At 43.2% G+C, this 25,334-nt stretch overlaps 1 protein-coding gene and 1 long non-coding RNA gene across 3 annotated transcripts in view; one reads left to right on the top strand and one right to left on the bottom strand.

Moving 5' to 3' along the window:
• LOC137526536 (solute carrier organic anion transporter family member 4C1-like) overlaps positions 1–25,334 on the top strand; it is a 100,843-nt gene that overhangs the window by 58,474 nt on the left and 17,035 nt on the right. For both annotated transcript variants that reach the window (XM_068247474.1, XM_068247476.1), the window contains 5 exons: positions 5,117–5,232; positions 6,683–6,827; positions 17,149–17,344; positions 17,497–17,656; positions 22,544–22,737. In XM_068247474.1, the coding sequence (XP_068103575.1) occupies positions 5,117–5,232; positions 6,683–6,827; positions 17,149–17,344; positions 17,497–17,656; positions 22,544–22,737 (811 nt within the window). The remainder of the gene's footprint in view (positions 1–5,116; positions 5,233–6,682; positions 6,828–17,148; positions 17,345–17,496; positions 17,657–22,543; positions 22,738–25,334) is intronic.
• LOC137526562 (uncharacterized) overlaps positions 17,442–25,334 on the bottom strand; it is a 125,725-nt gene continuing 117,832 nt past the window's right edge. The window contains exons 4-5 of the long non-coding RNA XR_011023116.1: positions 19,631–19,723; positions 17,442–17,642 (exon numbers count right to left, since the gene is read on the bottom strand). This is a non-coding gene — a long non-coding RNA (uncharacterized lncRNA). The remainder of the gene's footprint in view (positions 17,643–19,630; positions 19,724–25,334) is intronic.

Here is a 25,334-nt window from a genome sequence, read left to right on the forward strand (position 1 = left end):
TTCAGCTCCGTCTTCTGACTGCGCCGAAGTTACTCACTGTGCGCTGTTATAGCCGTAATTCCTGTTACGGTCTATTGTGGCGCCAGCCGGGCTAGTAAAAAAGGGCGCACAGGGATAGTGGACAAAAAGGGCGCCGCCATAGACTGCAATGCAAAATATCGGCTATTCGGCGCCCGACAGGAAAAAAGGGCACCCGAGAAATAGCGGTTACAGGGATTGTGTTAACAAAAGTTTTCGTTTACAAAATAAGGTTTATAACAAATATCGTTTACAAGTTCGTTTTGAGTTTGTGTTATACTTATTTTTTCGTTTTTAAATTTAGCTTATATCAGTTTTAACTTAATTTTTAGTTTTAAAATTTCGCTTACAAAAGTATGACAACTAAATTTTCATTTACACTTCTTTGATCATTTAAAAATTTGTTTTCATATGTATAATGCTTAAATACCGTTTTCAACCTTATTGTATTAGAAATACATCGCTTTTGGTATTAACTTTGTTTTTACTCTTATAATGCGTTGATTATAGTTACTAAAATATCGCTTTTAATATTACTGTTATTTTAAGATTTCTAATGCGTACATGATTTTAAGGCTATCTATTGTATTGTATATATTTATATATACTTTTCTCTATTTATAATATTAATGTATACGTGATTTTAAGGCTATTTTAAGGCTATTTATTCTATTACAAATATATAAATTATTTTATTCAAGTTATTTGTAGAGAAGATAAATTATTTTATTCATGTTATTTGTAGAGAAGTATTTTAAGGACTAAATATATTATTGTTTATGTGTGTTTAGAGTGTTTGTGCGGTGAGGATGGTTAGGTTTAGGCATTACCAGGGGGGTCTAGGGGTTAGGGATAGGTACAGGGAGGATTAGGTATAGTTACAGTATAATCTACGCAACCAGGGGGTGGTTAGGGTTAGGCACCACTAGGGAGGTGCTTAGGTTTAGGCACCACCAGGGGGGTCTAAGGGTTAGGCACCACCAGGGGGGGTCTTAGGGTCAGGCACCACCAGGGGGGGTCTTAGGGTTAGGCACCACCAGGGGGGTCAGAGGGTTAGGCACCACCAGGGGGGTGGTTAGGGTTAGGCACCACCAGGGGGGTCTTAGGGTTAGGCACCACCAGGGGGGTCTTAGGGTTAGGCACCACCAGGAGGGGGGTCTTAGGGTTAGGCACCACCAGGGGGGTCTTAGGGTTAGGCACCACCAGGGGGGTCTTAGGGTTAGGCACCACCAGGGGGGTCTTAGGGTTAGGCACCACCAGGGGGGTCTTAGGGCTAGGCACCACCAGGGGGGTCTTAGGGTTAGGCACCACCAGGGTTTTCTAGGGGTTAGGGATAGGTACAGGGAGGGCTCTGTGTGAGAGTAAGGTTAATTATAGTCACAGCATAATATATGTAATATATACAATGTATTAAATTATGTATATTTAAACAAAGAGGGGGTCTAGGGGTTAGGGTTAGGGATAGGGATAGGGAGAGATCTGTGTGAGCCTACAGTTAGGTATAATTACAGTAAAATATCTGTAAAACCTACCATTGCATTGCTATGCTTAATACAAGTGTAAATATCGTTTTTGTTATAGACGCAATTTGACGTTTTTTTCAGAATTCGTTTGTTGTTATAGACGGTATTTTGCCATTTCATTTCCATTTATTTAACCTATTTTGCACTAAATTTTCGTTTACAACCTCTAAAACGAAAAATATGGTTTTGGATTAAAACTTACAATTTCGGCTATACCCCGCGCCCTTTTTTCCAGGCGCCCTTTTTTGATACACGCGGCGCCAGCTGCACCCAAATCTCCTGTGCTCTAAATGACGTGCTTGCACCCAGCTGCTGTGGATCAATGGCTGAGTGTAAAAGCGCAAAATTAGCAGTTCAGCAGGCAGTTGCAGCTGTGAGTCAGAGACACATATTCAAAGTAAACTGGCCAGCCAGCAAAGAGTGCGGCCAGGGCAGTTTATCCAATACAGGCAGTAGCACATTACTGTACAGCATGAGAGTATGGAAAAAGGAGTGCAGTGGCGCCCTATATACTAAATGGCGCTCCAGGCCTTTGCCTATATGTTTGTGCACAAAAACCGGCCTTGATTAGAAGCCCTGAATCGGAAGGAACAAGGGTAAAACGTTGTGGAAATTTTACAGCTGTGGGTCCCTTGTGGTTGCAGGAGCAGCTCCCCCTATTGTTACACTGGCCAGACAGTGTACAGAAGCAAAGTGCTGGGTAGCATGTCTTTTTCATGGGCTCAGTGTGCCAGAATCTCTAGTAGAAGGTACTTTCTCCTCTCTTTGGATTCAGCTTCTGGAAGATCAGTCAGGTTTGGCCATGTGACACACAAAGTATGGGAAAACAATAGATGAGTGATTACATTTCCCAGAATCCTAGCATTACTGACGAAACCATGCCAAACAAATGTAACAGCTGTGAAAAAATGACATATTTCACAATTGCATTGCTTCATTCAAATGCTTGACTTATCATTAACACACATAAAAAGGAAAGTTTAATGTCATCTTACTGTGACTGTGCTTGATTTAAAGTGAAGCATCATTTCATGCATGACAAACATGCCTTGATTAGTGCATAAGGTATGTGATCGTGGACTAGTGCTACTTGCATGCAGTGGCATAGCTAAAGATTATTGGGCCCCATAGAAAAACTTTCTTGGGGCCAGAAACGGATTAAAGTGTAATGGGGCCCTAGACAAAGTAGTAAATTTGGGGATCCCTAGTGGTCTTTTTGGTAAGCTAAAGTGGAGAGAGGTAAGAGAAGGTGAGTGGTGGGCCCCTTAACGCCCACTAGGCCCCAGGCACCTACGTAGGTTGTCTGTTGGAGGATCCTGCCCTGCATGAGGCCAGGGTTGCCAACCCAATTTCTTATTTTTCCTGGACAAAATGGTCAAAAAATCTGGACACCCCAAGGTTTAGACGGACAGGGGGTGGAGTCCGGGGGCGGAGTCAGTAGCGGGCTTTTTAGGAAACTTCTTGTTAATTTCGGGAGGAGAGAAACATAGCTGAAGCAGGCGATTACTGCATAAAGCTCATGTGAAACAGTCCTACTGAACTGACACAAAATGCTGCCCTGCAGAAGTCTGCCACACACAATACTGCCCTGCAGAGGTCTGCCACACACAATTCTGCCCTGCAGAGGTCTGCCACACACAATTCTGCCCTGCAGAGGTCCGCCACACACAATGCTGCCCTGCAGAGGTCTGCCACACACAATGCTGCCCTGCAGAAGTCTGCCACACACAATTCTGCCCTGCAGAGGTCCGCCACACACAATGCTGCCCTGCAGAGGTCTGCCACACACAATGCTGCCCTGCAGAAGTCTGCCACACACAATTCTGCCCTGCAGAAGTCTGCCACACACAATGCTGCCCTGCAGAGGTCCGCCACACACAATGCTGCCCTGCAGAGGTCTGCCACACACAATGCTGCCCTGCCGCAGTCCGCCACACACAATGCTGCCCCAGTGTCACCAGAAGCTACATGCACTGTCCAACACACCTGCTTTCGAATATTAAAGCAAATTTGTGAGTCCCAAAGGACAAAAATATGAATATTTAGGTTACTGCATCGGTAGAGAAGGGGTTAGTATCAGAATAGGGATAGGTAACGGTTAGGTGGGAAATATCAGCAAAGATTGGACTAGAGGGGGGGCACAGGGGTGCTAAAGTGACACAAGGGGGGGGGGGGGCACAGCTGAATGTGACACAGGGAGGGGATCACTGAATATGACACGAAGGGATGCGGGGCCTAGCTGAATGTGACAGAGTGATTGTGTGTGTGTGTGGGGCGAGGGTCACAGGGGTGCTCAATGTGGCACACGCGGGACAAATCTGAATATAACACAGGGAGGAGGGGCACAGGGCTGCTGAATGTGACACAGGGAGAGGTAGCCAGCAACAGGGGCACGTAACATAGAGAGGGTGAGACAACTACATGATGGTGAGAATGTTCAATTTCTGGCAGCATTCTAGATAGGAAGAGACAGCCCCATGAGAGTCAGTGTCACTGAATGGGAAGATGGGGAGATAGAAACACATGGAGGAGACACAAAAGAGAAATAAGAGAAAAAAGCACACCCAGTGATACAGGCTAAGTAGGGAAATATACAGGGAAATTAACAGCCACACATTGAGGGAAATAAAGATGGAAATAAATGAGTTCATACACTTCTCATGGTGGGGGCTGGGGAGAGCTTCACTCACTGCAGATGAACGTTATCCTGCAGCCAGAGTACAGAGCAGCCCTGTATTAGATCTTCCCTGAGAGGAGATATGAAGCAGCAGCAGGAGGAAATCTGAATGAGGCTGCAGGCTGATAACATCTCACTCCTCCGTACTCTTTCTGTGCACAATCTTCCTGGACGGGAGTTGAGGGGGACGCGCTCTCCTAGCTGCTTCTCTGTCTGTCTGGCTCTCTCTCATTGGCTGGAGAGAGGCAGAAGCAGGAGAAAGAGCACTTCCGATTGGAGGGCGGGAGGGAAGAAGGAAAAAAAGCCTGGGGCTTCTTACAGAGCTGCCCGGCTTTCTGCCTGCCCTGAAGCTGCAGTGTGCACATGCGCACACCAGATCCCGGCTCAATACTTTTAGACGGACGCCTATTTCAAAGTACGGACAACTACGGACAGGGGAAATTCCTTCTCTGTAGTACGGACTGCCCGTACTTTCACGGACGGTTGGCAACATGAGGCCATTAGATATAGTCTTGAGCAATGCCACCTGCCCATACCCAATGGATAGGAATTAATTAAGCAATTTACATTCTCGTGCAATCTACACTGCATATTGCCCATGGACACTGAGATAAAGTCAGAGGGTGGAGGAACACAAGAAAGTTAATATCGAATTCATCAAGTACCACCTGGGCCCCCTCTGCTTCAGGGCCGCAAAGCAACTGCTATGGCTGCTATGGCTATTGCTGCTTGCATGGCAAACATTCTGCACATTAGTTTCACATGCAATTTACTTACTGAAGGAATGCTGTAGTCTCTTTAATCCACATGCGTGCATGGGTATCACTTGTTGTTTTTATTGTGTTTTTCCTTTCTGAATCAGTAAATAATATAAACTATGTGTGCCATCATTTCACAGGCACAGCTGCTGTTCAGGCCTCCAGAATCTCACAGGCACATAGTAATGGAAGCGAAGACATTGTTGACTCTAAAAACCTTGGTAAAAGCTTCAAAGACTTTCCTCTGGCTCTCTGGGTAAGACTGGACGCTAAAAGCAAAACAAAACACTAAACAGAGTTAATATTACAGACATAACCTGTGTAGGTCAGCTTACTTATGAGATTTTTCCATCTACCACTTATGAAAGCGTGCTGGTTGGAAGCAGGAAATTTGGATGCCCTCGGTTAATGGACAGTTTAGGGGCCACCATAGGCACCGATGTAAATATTGGCTATTGGGTGCCGAAAGCAGAAATTTAAGCGCCCAATAAATATTGATTTGCAAATTAGAACGTTATGGTTTTTGAAATGTATTTCATTTTGAGAACATTAGACGTTTTTATTGTTTTGAAAATTAGAAAGTTACAATTATTTACATTTTTGGTCTTTTGTAATTTACATTTTTTTTTATTATAATTTCCAATTTAATTAGAAAATTATGGGTTAGGTGTCAGGAAGGGGACTTTTAGGGTTAGGCATCAAGAAGGGGGGGCATTAGGGTTAGGCATCAGGAAGGGGGGAGGGTTAGGTGTCAGGAAAGGGGGGATTAGAGTCAGGCATCAGGAAGGGGAGCTTTAGGGGTAGGCATCAAGAAGGGGGGTGGGTTAGGTGTCAGGAAAGGGGGGGGGGGGTTAGGGTTAGGCATCCGAGGGGGAGGGTTCTGTGAGTAGGGTTAGGTTAACCTGTAGTAAAACATCGGTAACATTTACCAATGTTCTAACATTATTACCACCGTAAATATTTACAGTTTTTTATTCGCCGCACAATGCACAACGGTATTTATCGTTTACATTTATATTGGCTTCACCCCGCACCCATTTTTCCTTGTGCCACTATTTCATGCATGCTACTAGTTAAGGGTGTTGCCTTTGATATAGGATTCAAGTCTTTGAGCAGGGTTCGAAATCCCAGTTGGTAAATCAGGAAGGAGTCTTTGGGCAAGGACATCTAACGCTACTGGTGGCTCGTGGGGCACACCCTAAGTGACTGGCTGCAAATCTGAAGCTCATTGAATCATCCAGGAGAAAACAAAATATAAATGTTATATGTCTTCTCATGACGCTGTCCTGCCAGCTACTTGTTGTTCCATTTTGCGGTCTGACACTTATGACTATATACTATTTGTAATTTAAAGCATAACTGCACTATTAAAGTAAAGGAAAATTATCAATTTCTCCCCCGATGCACAGATAAATTGCAAATGGGACTCTCTACTTGGTATGTACCATTTTGGTAGTTTTAATTCTTATGGCCTAGACTCTAAATTCTTGCATGCGGACTTAGATGCGAAGCTGTTTACGCACACGTGAATGGGTGTGCTGTGCAAGGTGTGGGGAAGGATGTAAGGAGGTAACAACACCATGAAATGGAAGGAAGTGGAAACAGGAAGAACAGACATCAAATTATATTGATAGCAGTTTTTGCCATGGTTTGAGGTTAGTCATTACATTTTGCGTAACAGTTGTGTCTAATTTGTATCTTTTTAGCTCATGGTAAAGAACCCAGTTCTGATGGCGTTAACGTTCTCCAGCTGCGCTGATGCAATGATTGCCACCGGGTTTGCAACATTTCTCCCCAAATTTATTGAGAACATGTTTTCACTAACGTCAAGCTTTTCTGCCATTTTAGGAGGTAAGTACATTTCTTAATTTCTATGGCTACCCTCTCTCCTTGTAATGATTTATATATTTTTAATGCTTGAACAAGACATATGAATCAGATCCAGGTGTTTCTTGGTGCAACTTAAAGGGTTCCTGAACTGACATGTTACATGAGATAAATATGTGTATGTACAGTGCCATTCCTTCATAGAACTAGGTTGTGTTCCTTTTTTCTTTTTAATATTTCAGGCGTGCAACTGACAGTTTCTCTCAAATCAGATCTAGTCAGACTATACTGCCCGGCCAATGCAGGAGGAAGCAAGTCCAGTTTTGTATTGTAACTACTTTAATCATTAACCACTTAATGACAAGCTGACTTATAAAAACATCCTGCTAGAGCCTCTTAATGGCTCCAGGGCATTTTTATAAGTCAGACAGTGCTGCTGCAGCTGTGCGCGTGCACATGTGCGCCCCACACGTGCGCGCTCCTGCACATGCTTTCCCGTGCACGTGAAAATTGTGGGGAAAAAATGCACCAAAGAAAAAATACACCTTAATTTCCGAATACTATATTGTCACCATACTTTGCTCTAGGGACATAATATGTTGTGATAACCAGGTCAAATAGGCAGATAAAATGTGTGGGTTTTATGCACAGTAGCAGTGTTTATATTAAAACTATAGGGGATGAAATTGGAGAAATAGTGTATTTTTTCATTTTTTCCTTTAAAATGCATACAAAATAAAGTAATTACTGAAAACAAATATCAACCCCAAAAAGCTCAATTGGTGGTGAAAAAAACAAGATATACTGTAGATCATTTCATTGTGATTACTAGTGATTAAGCTATTGGCAAATGAAAGGGATGAGCACTGAAAGGTGAAAATCGCTCCTGTCCGTTAGGGTAAAAACGCCGTTGGGGTGAAGTGGTTGACTATGTTCATGAAAGTTTAATAAGTCCCCCTACTTGATTGATGCTTGATGCTAAGATTCGAGGACATTCGAGGTGAAAATAAACTAATGAGAAAAACAATTGTATCTATCCTCCTTCACCTAAAAATGACTATCCCACAATTGTATTTTATATTTAAATCTAGTGTTTAATACAGTTTTATTGTCTCTGCTCAATGACAGCTAGAACTCAAATATATGAATTATTACCTTTTTTATCTCTTTCCTGCTCTCAGAAGCCATTTACTGACAGGAAATTATTTTATGAGTGTAATTACTTATCAGTGAGCGTTATGCTAAAGTCTGACCCAGTCCAACGTTGTCCCGACCCGGACAGAAACTGTCACTTGCATACCTGATGTTTAAGGCTGCTTTCACAGTGGGACTTTAAAGTCCCACGTTCCTGCAGCCTGTAACGCAGCCCAACTCACAGTAATGAAAAATCAATGTGTTGTTCACAGTGCCCACGTTGTGTTACATTGTAACGCTACACGTTGAATGAAAGTGCAGCATGCTGTGCGTTATACTGGGCTTTAGCTGCGTTAGACTGTTTGCACATGCTCAGTGACTAGCCTCATGGCTAATTAATATTCACTGCACTGTGGTAACCTGGACTCCTAGTGTTGTCTGGATCATGAATGAATTGTTCATTTGATCCGCATCTTTTTTGTGAGTCGAATCATCTGGATCATCACAATGAACGATTCGGTTCACAGTGGATGTCTGACTGGAAGAAACAGGAACATACAGAATGTAAAGTCCTGTCCTGCTAGTCATTTCACCCCCAGTCTGCTTCCCTAGTAAAATGATTCAAATGATTCGGTTCAAAGATCCGGATCTTTTCAATGATCCGATTCGAATCATCCGAATCCTTGAAAAGATCTGGACTTCCCATCACTATCCTGGAGCAGCTGTTCTATCAGTATAGGTAGAACGAAAACAGCGCACCAAGAGTTGCATAACGCGGCTCAATCTGACGTCTAACTTCAACATCACCATGCGTTGCATTAGGGGCACGTTATGCGACCTTAACGTCCCCTAAAACGCAACGTCTTGGTGTGAAAGAGGCCTTACTCTTTCAGGCAGAGAAAGAAAAAAAGGAACACAGCCCAGTTATTTGTGTGCTTGGCACTGTACATACCCATGTCTATCTCATCATGTCATATGTCACCTCAGTTGTCCTTTAAATCACACGTAAAGAGTGTTTAACCTTTAATGCCATGACTACCCTCTCAATGTATTAAAATTCCACTAAAACTGCTTAAAGCACACCTGAACTGTGCTTAACCTTGTAGCCTTTTACTTACCTGGGGCTCCTTCCAGCCCCCCACAAGGTTGTGAATGCGCAGTCAACGTGATTCACAGTCGGATTTCACATTTTACAGAGCCGCCAGTGGGAGAGGGACTTCATGGGCTATGGAGGGGGAGGGGGGACTGGAAACTTAAATGAGGTCCTCTCAAATAAATTATTTAGAGTAACATAATATCTTGGGGGCTATAAAAATGTTTTTATTTAACCTCTGTAGCTGATTGAAATTGGCCAGCTGTTTGGAGACTACCAGTTTGTAGATCTCAATCTCTCGTCTCTGCATGCTCCCACTGCAATCACTGCTCTGTTGCCACTACACTCAGCGGTCTAATGACAGCTAAGCTCCATGTGCTGGTCAGGAAACAAATTTGTTGGCTACTGACCCTGTGATCGCTGTGAACCAATCACCAGGGGCGTAGCAATAGGGGTTGCAGAGGTAGCGACCGCATCAGGGCCCTTGGGCCAGAGGGGCCCCATGGGGACCTTCCTCAACCAAAGCATTAGCTGTTTATTGGCCCTGTGGTGGTAATAATCACCTCTATAGATGCTTTGAATCGTAGTAATCATTAACAAACTGTTCCCCATCCGATTCTTGCACCTCTAATACTATGTATGACCAAGGCAGGTTTGGTTGCGCCGTATCAAGTGTTATATATAGAGTGCTGGGAGGGGCCCCATGTAAAACTCGCACCGGGGCCCATAGCTCCAAAGCTACGCCACTGCCAATCACAGTGATCAGAACACTGAACTAGAAAAAAGCGCTGGTCCTTAAAGTAGAACAAAACTCAGAACTTCCTCTCTGCTCTAAAAGATAACCTACAGCATGATAACCTTTATGGAAAATTGTCTTCATTACAATTTATGGGAAATCTAGTAAAAACTAAAGTTTTAACTTTATTTCACTTTGCAGGGACACTGAAAGGGCTAACCCTCAGTTTTTACTGTATTGGGAGAGCCTCTGTGGCAGAGCTCCTGCAGTCCATTCACAGCTGCTGATAAAAATGTATTAGACATTTTTATCTGGCTAAACAATTTCTTCAGTAACTATATGTGAAATGAAGACTTTTCATTGTGAGCTGTGCAAGAGTTCAGGGCCATTTTAAGGGACCAGAGCCGGTAAGTCCGGAAAAGGGTAAAGTAACAATTAATATCTGAAAAGTAACAATTAGTAAAAGTAAGTAATAATCTGAAAAGTAACACATGAATGTGTAGAGGGTGTCTAAGTCCAATAACGGGTCTGCCCCATAAAATGAGCAAAAGTTGGAAGCCATACAGTATTAGGGTTATGCAGTATAGAAGGGAGACCAGAAAGATACTTAATTTGCCACACCTTGACATATAGAGTAGACCCCATAGAGTACAATATGAGCTTGGTTTGTGCTGTGCTGCACACCTGTCAGTAAACCAGCCAGCAATGTGAGAGGCCTTGTGCATGGAGCCATTAAGTCTGCACAGAGCTGAAGCCCTTCACAATAAACCATTGAGCGAGCAGACATAGATTCTCAGTCTGAGGGGTTCTCACAAGTATTGCTTCCGCATCAACAATGCTGATCACTATCACTGCAAGGAAAGATTTATGTGTTTTCATTAAAACAATCCCAAATCATATCACACATACTGTAAATAACATGTGTGGGAACCCCCTGCTATCATTAACATTGATATATTGCTATCTAATAAAAAGTAAAAAAAAAAAAAATCTGCGTGACAGCAGTTACTTTTTCTTGTAAATGACTGAAAAATGTACAGGTGTTTTTTTATTCTTTTGTATGGTATGTGCTCTGGGCTATAGCAGGAGTAGTATGCGTCATTTTATAGCTATAGCAGCATTCCTGGAAGACACATCACACAAGTCCGGCTACTGATTTTTTTTTTTTCCCCTTAAAAGTGTTAGTGTCCTTATACTTGTGTTTAAAATGTCTTAAAATTAGGAGCAGATCAACAAGGCAGAATGCTTCCAATCAGAGCAGGATCATCAGGTGCCTGGGGCCTAGTGGGTGTCAAGTAATGCACCAGCCACCTACTTTGACCTATCTCCACTTTATCTTATCAAAAAGACCACAACAACAACAAATTGCGCTTTTCTCCCATAGGACTCAAATCGCAAAAGCATGGCTCAGACCAATAATTGGTTGATTAGTAAATTGTGGTACAGAGGAAGAATAAGTTCTGAAATTGCAGGCTAAACAAGTGTCTTTTCAGTCTGGATTTGAATAACTCCAGGGAAGGGGCCGTCTTTACTGGGTGTGGTAGGGAGTTCCAAAGGGTAGGGGCAGCATGACAGAAAGCTCTGGCTCCAAAGGTTTTAAGCTGCACATGGGGGCCCCAAATCTACTACCCTGCTTAGAGCCCACGCACAAAAAAGCACTAAAAACACACACACAAAAAAGCGCACATGACAGAAAGCGTGACCTTTCACGCACAGCCATGTGTGCACCCAGCCTGAACTATACCAGTTACCTGACAGCCCTACTGGTCTATTTGGCTGCAGTAGTGTCTGAATAACACCAGTAACAAGCATGGAGCTAATCTTGGCAGATCTGACAATAATGTCAGAAACACCTGATCTGAGTATGCTTGTTCAGGGTCTATGGCTAAAAGTATTAGAGGCAGAGGATCAGCAGGATAGCCTGGCAACTGGTATTGTTTAACCACTTGATGACCACAGTGGTAAACCCCCCTAAAGACCAGGCTAATTATTACTAAACTGGCCACTGCAGCTTTAACGCCAAACTGCAGGGCCACACAACACAGCACACGAGTGATTCCCCCTCCTTTTTCCCCCCACCAACAGAGCTCTCTGTTAGTGGGGTCTGATCGCCCCCCAGTTGTTGTTTTTTTTCCACAAATATTTATTTCTATTTATTTGTATTAAAAATGTGTATTTTTTTTCCCTCTGTCCCTCCCGCCCACCCCCCACCAGCCAATGACGGCGATCAGCTGTCATAGGCTTTAGCCTACGAGAGCCGATCGCTCTCTGGTCCCCCAGGGGGACAGCCGTGTCACACGGCTGTCCCCAGTACAGTGCTGCTGCTGAACGCAGCGCTGTACTACATGTAAAGACGGCGGTTTCGCCGTTTAACAGTCTCCTGAGCGGCGATTGCCACTCGGAGACTGAAGGCAGGGCAGAGCTCCACCCCCCGAGCAGGAGATGCGTGTGCAGCTTGCATGCGATCTACTGCAAAGTGCAGCCCCAGGACTTGACGCCAATTGGCGTTAAGCGGTCCTGCCGCTGTCGCCGCGGTCACACCCATCGGCTCCATATTCCTCTTGCTTAAATTGCCCTTTAAATTAATATACATGCGATGACTAAGTTAGTTATCAGAATGTAGTCACCTTCACAGGTTGAAGACAAATTATGTGAAATAAGATTGTAGCTAGGGAGGCAAAATGCTTATATTCCTAGTGTGTACCTAGCTGTTACCTCACTGAGTGCTGCAAACAGTGCGTGCACAGTGCTTTCACAACCAGAGGAAAGAGGAAACATCCTATGTGAGGCAACAGGTAAGTGTTACGCATGGATACCAGTGAAATATATGATCTAACTCAGGAAACCAAAATATTACCTAATGGCACTAACCATCAAATAAACTGCTATATAGAAAAATAAAACTCCTTTTCGGTTCCTCAATACAAAGTAAAAACCGTAGGCTCAGCACAGTATTCTTCAATCCTTCGTAGTCACTATGGACCCCTTCATTGAGGAATACAATCATCAGTGTTTTAGGGCAAGCATAAGAAAAACAAAGAAGGAAGAGTATGATTACCTGAGAGGTTAGAAGAGAATGGAGCAACTGGGGGTACAGCGAGGACAGCCCCTTGTGGGGCTGGAGGAAGCCCCAGGTAAGTATAAATATACAAAAAGTTGCAGCGCTTGTAAAATATAGTATTAAAGGGCTGCACGGAGCATATGGGGTTACTCCCACCCCACCGTAAAGAAACAAAGTAAAAATGAATAAACTCCTGCGCCTTAGCAATAAAATGTTGCTTACACTTTAATAAAATCAGAGCATACAAAATTATTTAAAATGCATAAACTGACATTCAATCTACTGTTAGATCTGCAGGCCTAGTTTAGCATCTGTAAACACATGCCCCATAACCTGTATCTAAACAACCAGAAGTGGAACGTAAAATAAGTTCCCAATCCCCTTCATTTATATAGTCTGATGGGCAGCATATATTTGTTTGCATGCACTACAGCAATCTGCAATCTCACAAGTAATAATCAAAGAAAACTTAAAATAGCCCCTCAGAACCTCTTGCTATATATAGTTTGTTATGGTCTTGTTATATATAGTTTTGCCGTTTTTGCGGCTAGTTCAAAATCAATAAAAACTCTTGCATAAAGCAGTTCAAAATTAGCATATTCAAAGTCTCGTTTTTAGAATGCAGCTCCGGCTGCTCCTAACATTTATCTCTGTTTGCGGCTAATCAGAAAACTGGCACTCAAGTTTCCGAGATCGGGAGGGGAGGAGGCAGCTCAGCCTGAAATTAGATCGCACTTGCAGCCTGAGCCCCGCCCATTCGGTCTTCTTAGGGCTCGTTTCCACTATCGCGAATCTGCATGCGTTGATGCGCACATGTAATGCAAGTGGATGGGCCTGTTTCCACTGTAGCGTTGTTGAGGTGCGTTTTTTTCAGCGGTAAAAAAACGCACAAAAGAGCCAACGAATTCGCCTGCGAGTGGAATGCATGCGAATCGCCGCTAATGTATTTAATAGTAAAAACGCATGCGTTTGTTACATGCGTTTTTACCCGCGATTTCGCGTGCGATTTCGCACTTTTTTCAATTTTATTTTGCCCTGGCAGTGTCATGGTTAATTTCGCATGGCACCCTGCCATGCGAAATCGCACGCGAAATCGCGGGTAAAAACGCATGCGGAAACGCATCCGCATGCGTTTTTACAAGCGTCAGAATGCCGGCGAAATCGCGTCGCAACAGTGGAAACAAGCCCTGAGTGCTGATCTGCGTATAACAGGCTATCCCAGGTACCCGGAAGTGCTGGGGTGACGTCACCACTGTCTAGCTAGATTAAGGAATGTGTGTACGCAAAATAACTGTCACTCTTAATGATCGTGTATTGATTGTTAGTGTGACAGTTTAGGCAGAGCCGGGACAAGGTCCTCCAGCACCCAAGGCTGAGACACCAACATTTCCCACTGCAGCCAATAGATGTCACTGTCCCCTCGGCATTCCTCTCGGTCTGACACACATCGCGTGAACCGCGAAGATGGCAGAGACTGGGGAGAACAGTGACACCTACTGGATGCAGTGGGAGTACCAGAGGCGTACGTTAAAAAATGGCGCCGGGAAAAAAGGGCGCAGGGTTTTAAACGATAAGCATGAATAACGTTTAAAAAAAATTATGCTATATTTTGTTTAAAAATAATGTTTTATAAAGTTATAAATCATTAAATAATGTGTATGAAATCGGCAATTGTAAAAAACGTTAATCTTCCCTGTTTAAAAAGTGAAATTTATAATAACGTTTTATAAAACATTAATAAGAATGTTACTAAAGCTATACCTAACCCTACTCTCACACAGGACCCTCCCTGTACCTTCCCCTAACCCCTAGACCCCCCTGGTGGTGCCTAAACCTAAGACCCCCCTGGTGGTGCCTAAACCTAAGACCCCCTAGTGGTGCCTAAACCTAAGACCCCCCTGGTGGTGCCTAAACCTAAGACCCCCCCTGGAAGTGCCTAAACCTAAGACCCCTCTGGTGGTGCCTAAACCTAAGACCCCCCCCTGGTGGTGCCTAAACCTAAGACCCCCCTGGTAGTGCCTAAACCTAAGACCCCCCTGGTGGTGCCTAAACCTAAGACCCCCCTGGTGGTGCCTAAACCTAAGACCCCCTAGTGGTGCCTAAACCTAAGACCCCCCTGGTGGTGCCTAAACCTAAGACCCCCCTGGTGGTGCCTAAACCTAAGACCCCCCTGGTGGTGCCTAAACCTAAGACCCCCCTGGTGGTGCCTAAACCTAAGACCCCCCTGGTGGTGCCTAAACCTAAGACCCCCCTGGTGGTGCCTAAACCTAAGACCCCCCTGGTGGTGCCTAAACCTAAGACCCCCCTGGTGATGCCTAAACCTAAGACCCCCCCTGGTGATGCCTAAACCTAAGACCCCCCTGTGATAAGCATTAATAACGTTTTAAAAAATATTGTGCGGTTTTTCGTTTAAAAATAATGTTTTTTAAAAAAAATTGTACGGTTTTTCGTTTAAAAATAATGTTTTAAAAAAGTATTGTACTGTTTTTCGTTTAAAAATAATGTTTAAAAAATTATAAATCATTAAAGAATGTGTAATCATGAGAAGCAGTTATAAAACATTAAAAGTCTCCGGGCGCCGCTTTTAAAACATTATTTTTCTCCGGCGCCCTTTTTTCCTGTTGGGCGCCCATTAAACGATATTTATTATGGGAGTGAATGGCGGCGCCCCTTTTTGTCCACCTGCCTCATGCGCCCAAATTTCCTGCTTCCGTACCAGAGGACCCAATGTAGAAATGGGTAAGCTCTGTCACTGCCGCTGCACTTATATAAATGATTTCCAGGGGGGGGGGGGGGGGGGCACCATTGGGCATAGCTATCTTCTGGCAGGCAGGATAAGTTGTGGAACAAAGCTCTTGTTAGTTTGTTGTTGTTTAGTGATCTGGTGTGCTGGAACTCTAAGGCCCAGTGCAGACCAAAAACCTCTAGCAGATCCTCAAAACGCTAGAGGTTTTTGAAGCAGATTTTCAGGCATGTTTAGAGAGATTTTCTAAACATGTCTAGCGTTTTTTGGACCATTTTTTGTAGCAGATTTCATATATTGTTACAGTAAAGCTGTTAATGAACAGTTACTGTAACAAAAACGCCTGGAAAACCGCTCTGATCTTTCGTTTTTCAGAGCGGTTTGAGCTTTTCCTATACTTTACATCGAGGCAGAAACGCATCTGCAAACCGCAAAAATGCTGCAGGAGCCACGTTTGCGGTTTGCTAAAAACCTCAAGCCGCTGGTGTGCACCATCCCATTGAGATACATTAGCCAAGCGTTTTCACAGGCGGCAGCGGTTTTGAAAACACTACCAAAAACGCTTGGTGTGCACCAGTCCTAACATTGGGGGGCAGCTGTACACAAGCAAGATACTCGGGCGAGATTGGGCTGAACAACCATCTTGGCTGAAGGTTGTCTTCAGTATGTATGAGGTTTGAAGGTGACCATACACAACACAATCAATCAAGCACAATCGAATCAATCAATTTTCTTCAATAAAAATGATCTCTTATGTAAAAAATTGATTTTTTTTTTCAGTAGAGAAAAAAACAATTTTTTCCTTTTTTGGATACTTTGGAAAAATCATGTAGAAAAATATAAAAACGCAGTGTTTCATCTGAACACCACTCTGAAGTTTTGCTGTGTATAAAAAACAATAAAACTTACATATCTTATTCCTAGCAGAAGGAACAGCCATTCAGTCCCAGGCAAAAAAAAACAAACCCACATATAAGTACATAAATATTTGTTCTACTTAAATAACATACGTATTTTACTGCCCAAGTTTTGATTTCAGTGAATTATATAAAGAGAAAACTGTTCCAGGCATTTTCCATTTTTATTTCTTCTGACTGAGGCCAACACTGGTGTCATTTCCTCCCTTACCTTTTTCTCCCAGAAACTGCACTGTTATATCTAGCTTGCTTTGTAAACATGTGAGCACAGCATATATCAGATTTCAGCAGCTTTACACTGAACTGCCCTCAGCCAATCAGTGAGGAGCAGGAATGTGGGAGGGGTGATGACAAGCTTCCCTCTCCTCAGCTACGTACCAAATAGAGCCAGTCTGACTGAGATAATATGTATTACAGCAGAAACATTTCTGATTAGATTGGAGTGCTTGCAATGCAGGGTAAGGTTGCAGGCTGCATAATAAACACAGAGCAGTGGGTAACTGGAATTTGATTTTGTTGCTGACAGTCCTGCTTTAATGCCCAGTTTAATGACTATATACAGTTATTAAACTGTACTTAACAATGCAAATTGCAATTCTAATGAATCCATGTTGACGCTGTCTTTTAAAGTGTAATGTTGACTTGTGATCCTCCTTTTCAGGTGGTGCACTAATTCCTGCAGCAGCACTTGGGCAAATTATAGGTGGCATAATTGTATCAAAATTCAAGTTTGGGTGTAAAAGCATCATTCGATTCTCGTTAATAGTGACTTTTGTGTCATTGGCTCTGACAACCGTCTTCATATTTGCAAGGTGTGGGAATGATCCATTTGCCGGAGTGTCAGAGAACTATAATGGGTAAGTAAATGTTTGGTGCTTTAGTAGGTGACTTTAATTAAGAATGACATCACATAACAAGAAATGAGTAGGTAGGAGGATAAGAAATTCAGTACTCATCCGCTGCCTAAATAACCTTGCTTTATACCTCTTATGGTTTCTTTATCTAACAGGACTGGAGAAAATGGTGTAATTGTGGCCCCATGTAATAGCAACTGCTCCTGCGCTCGCTCCTTTTATGATCCGGTCTGTGGTGCTGATGGAGTCCAGTATTTCTCATCTTGTTTTGCTGGATGTTCATCCCATGGATTATCATCATCTAATGGCAAAAAGGTAATTCGACACAAAGCAGTTAATAATAGCGTGGCCCAAAATAGGTGCCCGCTACTGATGTTTGCTGTGGGGGTTATTAGTTGTTGGGTATGGGGGGGTTATTAATTGTTGAGGGGTGGTCAGTTAGTTGCTGGGAGGGAGGATTGTTAGTTGCTGGGGGGGAGGGTTATTAGTTTAGCAGGGAGGTTATTAGTTGCCCGGGGTAGGGTTATTATGGAGGGTTATTATTTGCCTGGGGGAGGGTTATTAGTTGGCAGGGGAAGGGTTATTAGTTTAGCAGGGGGGTTATTAGTTGCCCGGGGTAGGGTTATTACGGAGGGTTATTATTAGTTGACTGGGGGAGGGTTATTAGTTGCCTGGGGATAAGGTTATTAGTTACCTGGGGGGAAGGTTATTAGTTGCCCAGAGGGGAGGTTATTAGTTGCCAGGGAAGGGGGGCTATTAGTTAAATGGGGGGGGGGCTCTGTGTTAGAGTAGGGAGAGGTTAGGTCATAGTGAAATATCGGCAAATATTGCCGATATTTCACTGTATAAATCAGGTTGTAGAATATTGGAAAATCTACTGATATTCTACTACTGCAACTGGTTTGTTATTTGTGGAATGTATGCATTCCACTGCAGTAAAATCCCCTTATAGGAGACTTCAAGGGACCTGGCTAAGTAGCTTATGTACATCATTTCAATTTCAATGATGCCAAAGCGTTTCCTCTAACCAGTCTAACCAGCCAGTTTTGGGTGACACTGCGTTATTAGGTGACCTTAGTCCCCCATACCTCCAAATGGAGGTAATGGCTGGCCTTTGTCCCTCAGATAGCCATATTAGGTGGTCTTTGTAAACCCTGCCTCCTTCAGATAATGGCATTAGGCACCTTGGCCCCTAGTCCCAACAATGCAAAGTAAGCACAATATCTCATTTGTCCTGCACCATGCTTCCTCCTTCCTCAGCATGCCCCAGCTTCCTGTATCTCCTTGCTGGTACCTCTTCTCTGTTCCCTGAAGACCTGTATGCACTTAAGTAACATGCCAGCAGGTCACTTGGGCAGAGATGCTGTAGCCAGGAGCCATGGAGACCAAAGGATGCGCCGAGGAAAGGAGGAGGAGAAAAGCACTGACTGCACAGGTGCAATATCTGCTGTGCTTCCTCTGCATTAAACTGGGTGTCACCCATCTGATGATGCATGTTGCACCCCTATAGCCTTTGGAAGGGGGACACCTGGGGGCCCCATTTGCTCTGGGGGCCTAGGCAACTGCCAAGTTTGCACTTATGGAAGCACTATTCCTGCCTTTAACAGACTTCTTCATGCAAGTAAACTGCTGACAAATGTTGTTTCAGGCAATACGTTTAATGACTTACTATACATACACTGCTTTCTTGCAAGCTTCAGCCTCCTTTTCTTCTTCAGGAATGATGCAGAACTGGATGAGAACCATGCAAATGAAAAATGCCTGTAGAGCAAACTAACTCTCAAAAGCTTGCAAGAAAACTATGCGCAGTTAGTTATTAAAGGTATTACCTAATCAACATTTGTTGGTTTGATTTCGGCAGATGTCCTCTATGACAAACACTATTGGGCCATACCTCACTCCCTCACTGAGGAAAGGAAATGTATTTGGCTGTCCTCTGTATTTGGCTGTATGGCCACCTTTAACACAACAATTGCAAACTAAAGGTGGCCATACATCTGTAGACTGATCATCGATCATGAGTCGATAATTATTATTAAATCTGATGAAAATAAGTGTAGCCAAGCGCATTCCTGATTGACAATTCAACCAATTTGGGGCTGAAAATGGTTGTATGCATCATCCAACATGCTGAGAAATCTGGGGCCGACATGCTTGATCAGGTGTGCGGTGGTAAAGACGTGAGATAACCGCAAACAATGAAGGCGCTGGAAATCCCCCAAATGTAGATGCCGAGTCCCCCCAAATGTAGTTGTTACTACTCCTGGTGTCCATGCATTAATACGTTACCCGGCTGGTGTCCTCTGCTGTCTCTGCACTCTGTCTCTTGGTCATTGGCTGGATGTATGGCCACCTTAACTACTTCATTTACATCAGTGACACCTAAATGTATATTAACAGTATATTTACAGTCTAATAAAATGTATATATACAGTATATTTAGAATCACTCTTTGTGGAACGAAGTTCATTTTGTTAGTGTAAGTTAAATAACTGCTTGGCAGCCTTTGAAACGTATAGTTAAAGGGTCTTTATGGCGAAAAATTGTAAAAATTAAAATATGTGCAAACATATACAAATAGGAAGTACATTTTTCCAGAGTAAAATGAGCCATAAATGACTTTCTCCTATGTTGCTGTCACTTACAGCAGGTAGTAGAAATCTGACAGAAGCGACAGGTTTTGGAGTAGTCCATCTCTTTATAGGGGATTCTCAGGGATTTATTTATTTTCAAAAGCACTTAGTGAATGGCAGTTACTCTGTCCAACTACCAAAAAACTGTGTGGCGAGCAGGGAAGCTGGCCAGCATCATTGTTTAAATCCTTTTTTAGGGAATATCTTTATAGAGAATAAAAGCCTTGCTGAGAATCCCCTATGAAGAGATGGACTAGTCCAAAACCTGTCGTTTCTGTCAGATTTCTATCACCTACTGTAAGTGACAGCAACATAGGAGAAAAGTAATGTATGGCTCATTTTACTATGGAAAAAAACGTACTTCTTATTTGTATATGTTTTCACCTATTTTACAATTTTTCGCCATAATGCCTAACTGTGATACAGTTACAGTATATACTTTATGACCATAGAATAATTTTGGGTCGGCAATGATTAATCATGTTTATATTAGAAGTAAGGTTTTGAGACTATATATACATATAGGGCTTGATTCGCTATCCGGCGCTAAGTGTTAGCGCTGGAGTGAAAAACCACTTAGTGCCCGCAAAGTAGGTTTGCGCGCACTAATAGCAAAGCTACATTGCGCACAGCACCGCATGCATCGCTGTGCGCAGATAATTATTATTTATTGTATTTATAAAGCGCCAACATATTACGCAGCGCGGTGCGATGATAACGTTGCACCCGCTGTGCTGGTAACGTCGCACCCAGTGCACTGAAAAAGGCGAATCGGGTTGCACCGCTGCGCGTGAAGTGCGCGGTGCTGTGCGCGATGTGTGGGCGCAAACCACCTAATGCCCTGGTTTGCGCCCACAAAGTGTTAAGGCTCACTAACCGGCTTAGCGCCGGTTAGTGAATCAAGGCCATAGTGCTTTATGTATACAGTATACAGTATATCCCCTTCAGTTACATATATAAAAACCCAAACCTAGGGATTTATGAAACTGAAAGCTCATCTCCAGGCTCAGGTCTAAACATATAGTCTAACAGTTTGGTGCTCAGAGGTTTTCTTTTTGGGGTACGACAAATAAAGGCGCGGGGAAAAAAGGGTGCACAGTAACTTGTAAGTAAAATATTGCTATTAAATACCGATATTCTACTATGGGTAAATCTGACCCTACTGTCACTCTGTGCCTCTTCTCCCCCCTGCCTCTCCCCTGTGCTTCCTCTTTCCCCATGCAGTGAGCTCCCCCCACAGAGACCCCTGCAGCACAGCTCAGGCAGCCGCCTCCATCCATCCCTCAGCAGCAGCAGACAAGTGGTCTCAGGCTGTCCCATCCTCCCTGCTCCTCCTCTTTGTCTGTCTCTCCCCTCCTCTTCCTGTCTCTTTACATCACCGGCCAGCTCAGAGCATGCACAGAACTAAGGAAAACATTGGTGGTGTTGGTATCAGTTATACCTATCTTTTCCCTTATGTTATTTAAGTATCACTCAGTCCATGTATATTCTCCCATCCACTTCCAAATTTCCACCAATTATTGAGCCCCATGTCCATTCACTCTCTTTCTGGACCATTTCTCTGCATGGTTGTCTCATTACTTCTGTGATTTTGGACCATTTCAGCATCACCATCACTACTAGGAAGTTATCTGCTACCAAGAATCTCTTGGTTACCTCTTTTCTGCATCCAACTTTTTCAACTTAAAGAGAAACCATAACCAAGATTTGAAATCGATCCCAATCAGTAGCTGATACCCCCTTTTACATGAGAAATCTATTCCTTTTTTTCAAATGGATCATCAGGGGGATCTGTATGGCTGATTTTGTGGTGAAACCCCTCCCACAAATGATGTCAGCGCCTCACAGTACTGAGGTACTGAGATCACACTGTGGGAGCCTTGTTGCATTGTGGGAAATAACAGCTGTCTCCAACTGCCAAAAAAGCAGCATCTCCTTCCATGGACATTACCTGCCAGCAGTAAAAATGTCACCATGTGATAAATGTCAGAATATATATCAGGGAGAGGAAAAATTTACAATGCGCAAACACTGACTAAATCATTGATACATAATTATTGTAATAATTAAGCACTTTTTTATTACATTATTTTCACTGGAGTTCCTCTTTAAGTCCCCCAATCCTATCCTTCCTTACCCCCCAGAATTTCAGTTCTTATCTAGGTCAATTTTGTTAAATCCTATTGCTTTGTCCAGAACTTATATTCTGTGAACCATGTAAAAGGATGTTATCTGTGGCTTTTTATTTAGTCCTTTTTGTAGTAAACCACAATATCTCTTCCTTATACATCTCCAGTCTAGTTTCCAGATACCACCCCAACCGCAATGTATACAAGATTTCTCACAAGTCTCATTCCTCCTCTGGAATTCCCTTCCAAAGCACATACATCACTTTGAAATCTTTAAGTGCTCCCCCAAAACTCACTTTATGTCTATATTTTGTGTATACCATTATCTGTATTATTGCAAATTGTACCCCATCTTTGTTTCTTGCTCTGTACAGCGACTTTGGAATATGGTAGCTTTTTATAAATCAATTATAATAATTTTGCAATGTTTTCACTTGCAGATTTTTACTAATTGCTCATGTGTGGGAAGTCCAGTACTGGAAAAAGCAAGAAAACTCTATCTGAATGCATCTGAAGCTGCACCTGGAAAATGTGCCACCTCCTGTAACAACCTGATTTTGTTTATGGTGTTCTTCTTCCTTGCGGTTCTCACCACTTTCATGACTGCAACACCCATAACCATGGCCATTCTCCGGTAATGCACAATACACTGGTCTGTATTTAATCAAACGCAGGAAACAAAGACCACCAACCATTCATGATAATTGCTAAGTTGCTTTGGTAAAGGCGCCACCCATAAACTGGCAGATGATCATTAGATTTGACCATAAGATAGATCCCTTTCTGACCTTACCTATCTGCCAGCACACCTTCTCCAGACTCCCATGTATTCTCTCTATTGTCGCTGCGGGCTCCTGTACACCAATACCTGGGGGTGCCTGTAGCCTGTATGTGACATCATACATGCTGTCAGGTCATGTGGTACAGGTGCCCAGTGGCAACACAAAGAAGACACAGGACACTGGAAGAGGCACGCCAAAGGACAGGTGATCTAAGCTCTACACTCACCACCAGGCCTGGGGAGGGGGGGGGGGGTACACGTTACATATGGGAAGAAGACCGGTCCGCAGTCTGTTGGGCCAATCGGTCATCTGGGAAAAGGCATTACCGCCGCGCACCTGACCGAGCCCTTTCAAGCAATATCTTTCCAACATGCCAGATTGGTTGTCTTAGTCAATTTACATCTATCAAAATTACGATCGGGCGGCCATATTGCAGCACTGATGACTAGCAAATTTGATGATTATGATTCAATCTGCTAGATATCGATGCTGCAAATTGAGTAATGTATGGGTATCTTTAATGACCAGTAAACATCTGATTGCTTGCTACAAGTAACTAACTACAATAAATAAAACACAGTTAAAATGTTACATGTACTGCTACTAAAAACATTTCTGCATCTACGGCAGAGATTACAAGTCTGATATATACATATCATACATTCTAATTGCTTGCAGATCAAAAAATGCAAGGTCCTGCCTAAACTAATGGAAACCATACAAAACATTTCCATTAGTTACAGGTGAAACTTGGAAAATTAGAATATCGTGCAAAAGTCCATTTATTTCAATAATTCGACTTAAAAGGGGAATCTAATATATGAAATAGGAACCCTTTGCAGGTGCAGGATACAGCAACACGTGTCTATGTCTCAGCCTAGTGCTAGGCTGACACCTAGATACTTGTTGCTGTATGCTCCATCCCCTATTGCCTGATGAAGCGGGGCCACACCTGCGAAACATGTTGCCTTGACCCTTTGGAGTGTATAAATAAATACATTTGCTTGTTGATATAATATCAACCTATTTTTGTGTCTTCTAGTAGGAGGTAAGTCCACCACTGCCTCCCCCGTTATTTTTTTTTTTGTTGTTTTTTAAGTTTTAGCTTTTGGCACCTCTGTTCATTTCCACATTGTTCGAGTCCTCCAATGGTGGAAGGATGTTAACTCCTTGTTTCCAGATCTACAGAGAGCAACTTCTTAATCCTGAGTGGGGACGGGTCTAATCTCCCCACCTGTATCTACAGTGGTTGCCTTAGTAGTAATCCATGTTTGTGAGTATAACTTAACATACTTGCCTCTCATCATCCACATCAATCCAGTACAATCCAGTACAATACTGGATACGTACACATTGGGCTCTCTGTGTTCTCTCTTGTTCACACAATGTGTAATGTGTGCACTAATAGCGACATTTCCATTTTCATCAATTTACCCAGTGGTAGATGATACTTTGAGGAAAGGAAATGCCAAGAAAACACAGGTGTGAAAGTCCTGGCTATAACAATTAGCAAGGAAAGGGGCAGTGAGACAGATACTGGGCTTAAGGAAGGGGAGTGAATAATTGCAGCACTTGGGGGCCTGGAGGAGTTATTGGCTGTGCTTAAAGTGAACCTTAAGTAAAAAAAATGAGTTTTACTCACCTGGGGCTTCTACCAGCCCCCTGCAGCAGTCCTGTGCCCTCACAGCCACTCACTAATCCTCTGGTTCCCGCTGCCAGCTAGTTTCGGTTTTGCCGACAGGCCCATCAGGACTGGCCAAGCGTAGCTTTATCCGCATTCCCGACTGCAATTAGCGGTATTGCGGGCCGCAACGCGTACAAAAATATGCGTTCCCGCATATCTATGCGTTTGTAATGCGGCAACGCGTATTTTCGTACGGGAATGCGGAAAAAGCTATGCGTGGCCAGTCCTAATGGGCCTGTCGGCAAAAACGTAACTAGCTGGCAGCGGGGGACCAGAGGATTAGTGAGTGGCTGCCAGGGCACAGGACTGCTGCAGGGGGCTGGTAGAAGCCCCAGGTGAGTAAAACTCATTTTTTTTCTGGCTTAAGTGTCCCTTTAAGGGACAGGAGGGGTTATTGGCTGAAATACTTTATGCAGTGGAGTCATTAACCCCTCCTGGGCCCCAGGTGCAGCCATTAACTTTGCTGGATAAACTTATACTCGAGTCAATAACAAATTCCAGGTTAAGAGGGTTGAATATTGGAGTCGACTTATACACGAGGTTGACTTGTATTCAAGTATATATGGTAGCTGATTAGAGTCTGACACTTTGAGCCTAGATTGAACATTGAACATTTTCACAATATTCTAATGATCTGAGATTTTGATTTTGGGGTTTTCATAAGCTGTAAGTGATAATCGTCAAATGTAAAACAAATAAAGGCTTGCGATATATTGCTTTGCATGTAATGAGTCTATTTCATAAATTAGTTTCACCTTTTAGGTT

Source organism: Hyperolius riggenbachi, chromosome 1 (assembly GCF_040937935.1).
Source record: "Hyperolius riggenbachi isolate aHypRig1 chromosome 1, aHypRig1.pri, whole genome shotgun sequence".
Taxonomy (NCBI): Eukaryota; Metazoa; Chordata; class Amphibia; order Anura; family Hyperoliidae; genus Hyperolius; species Hyperolius riggenbachi.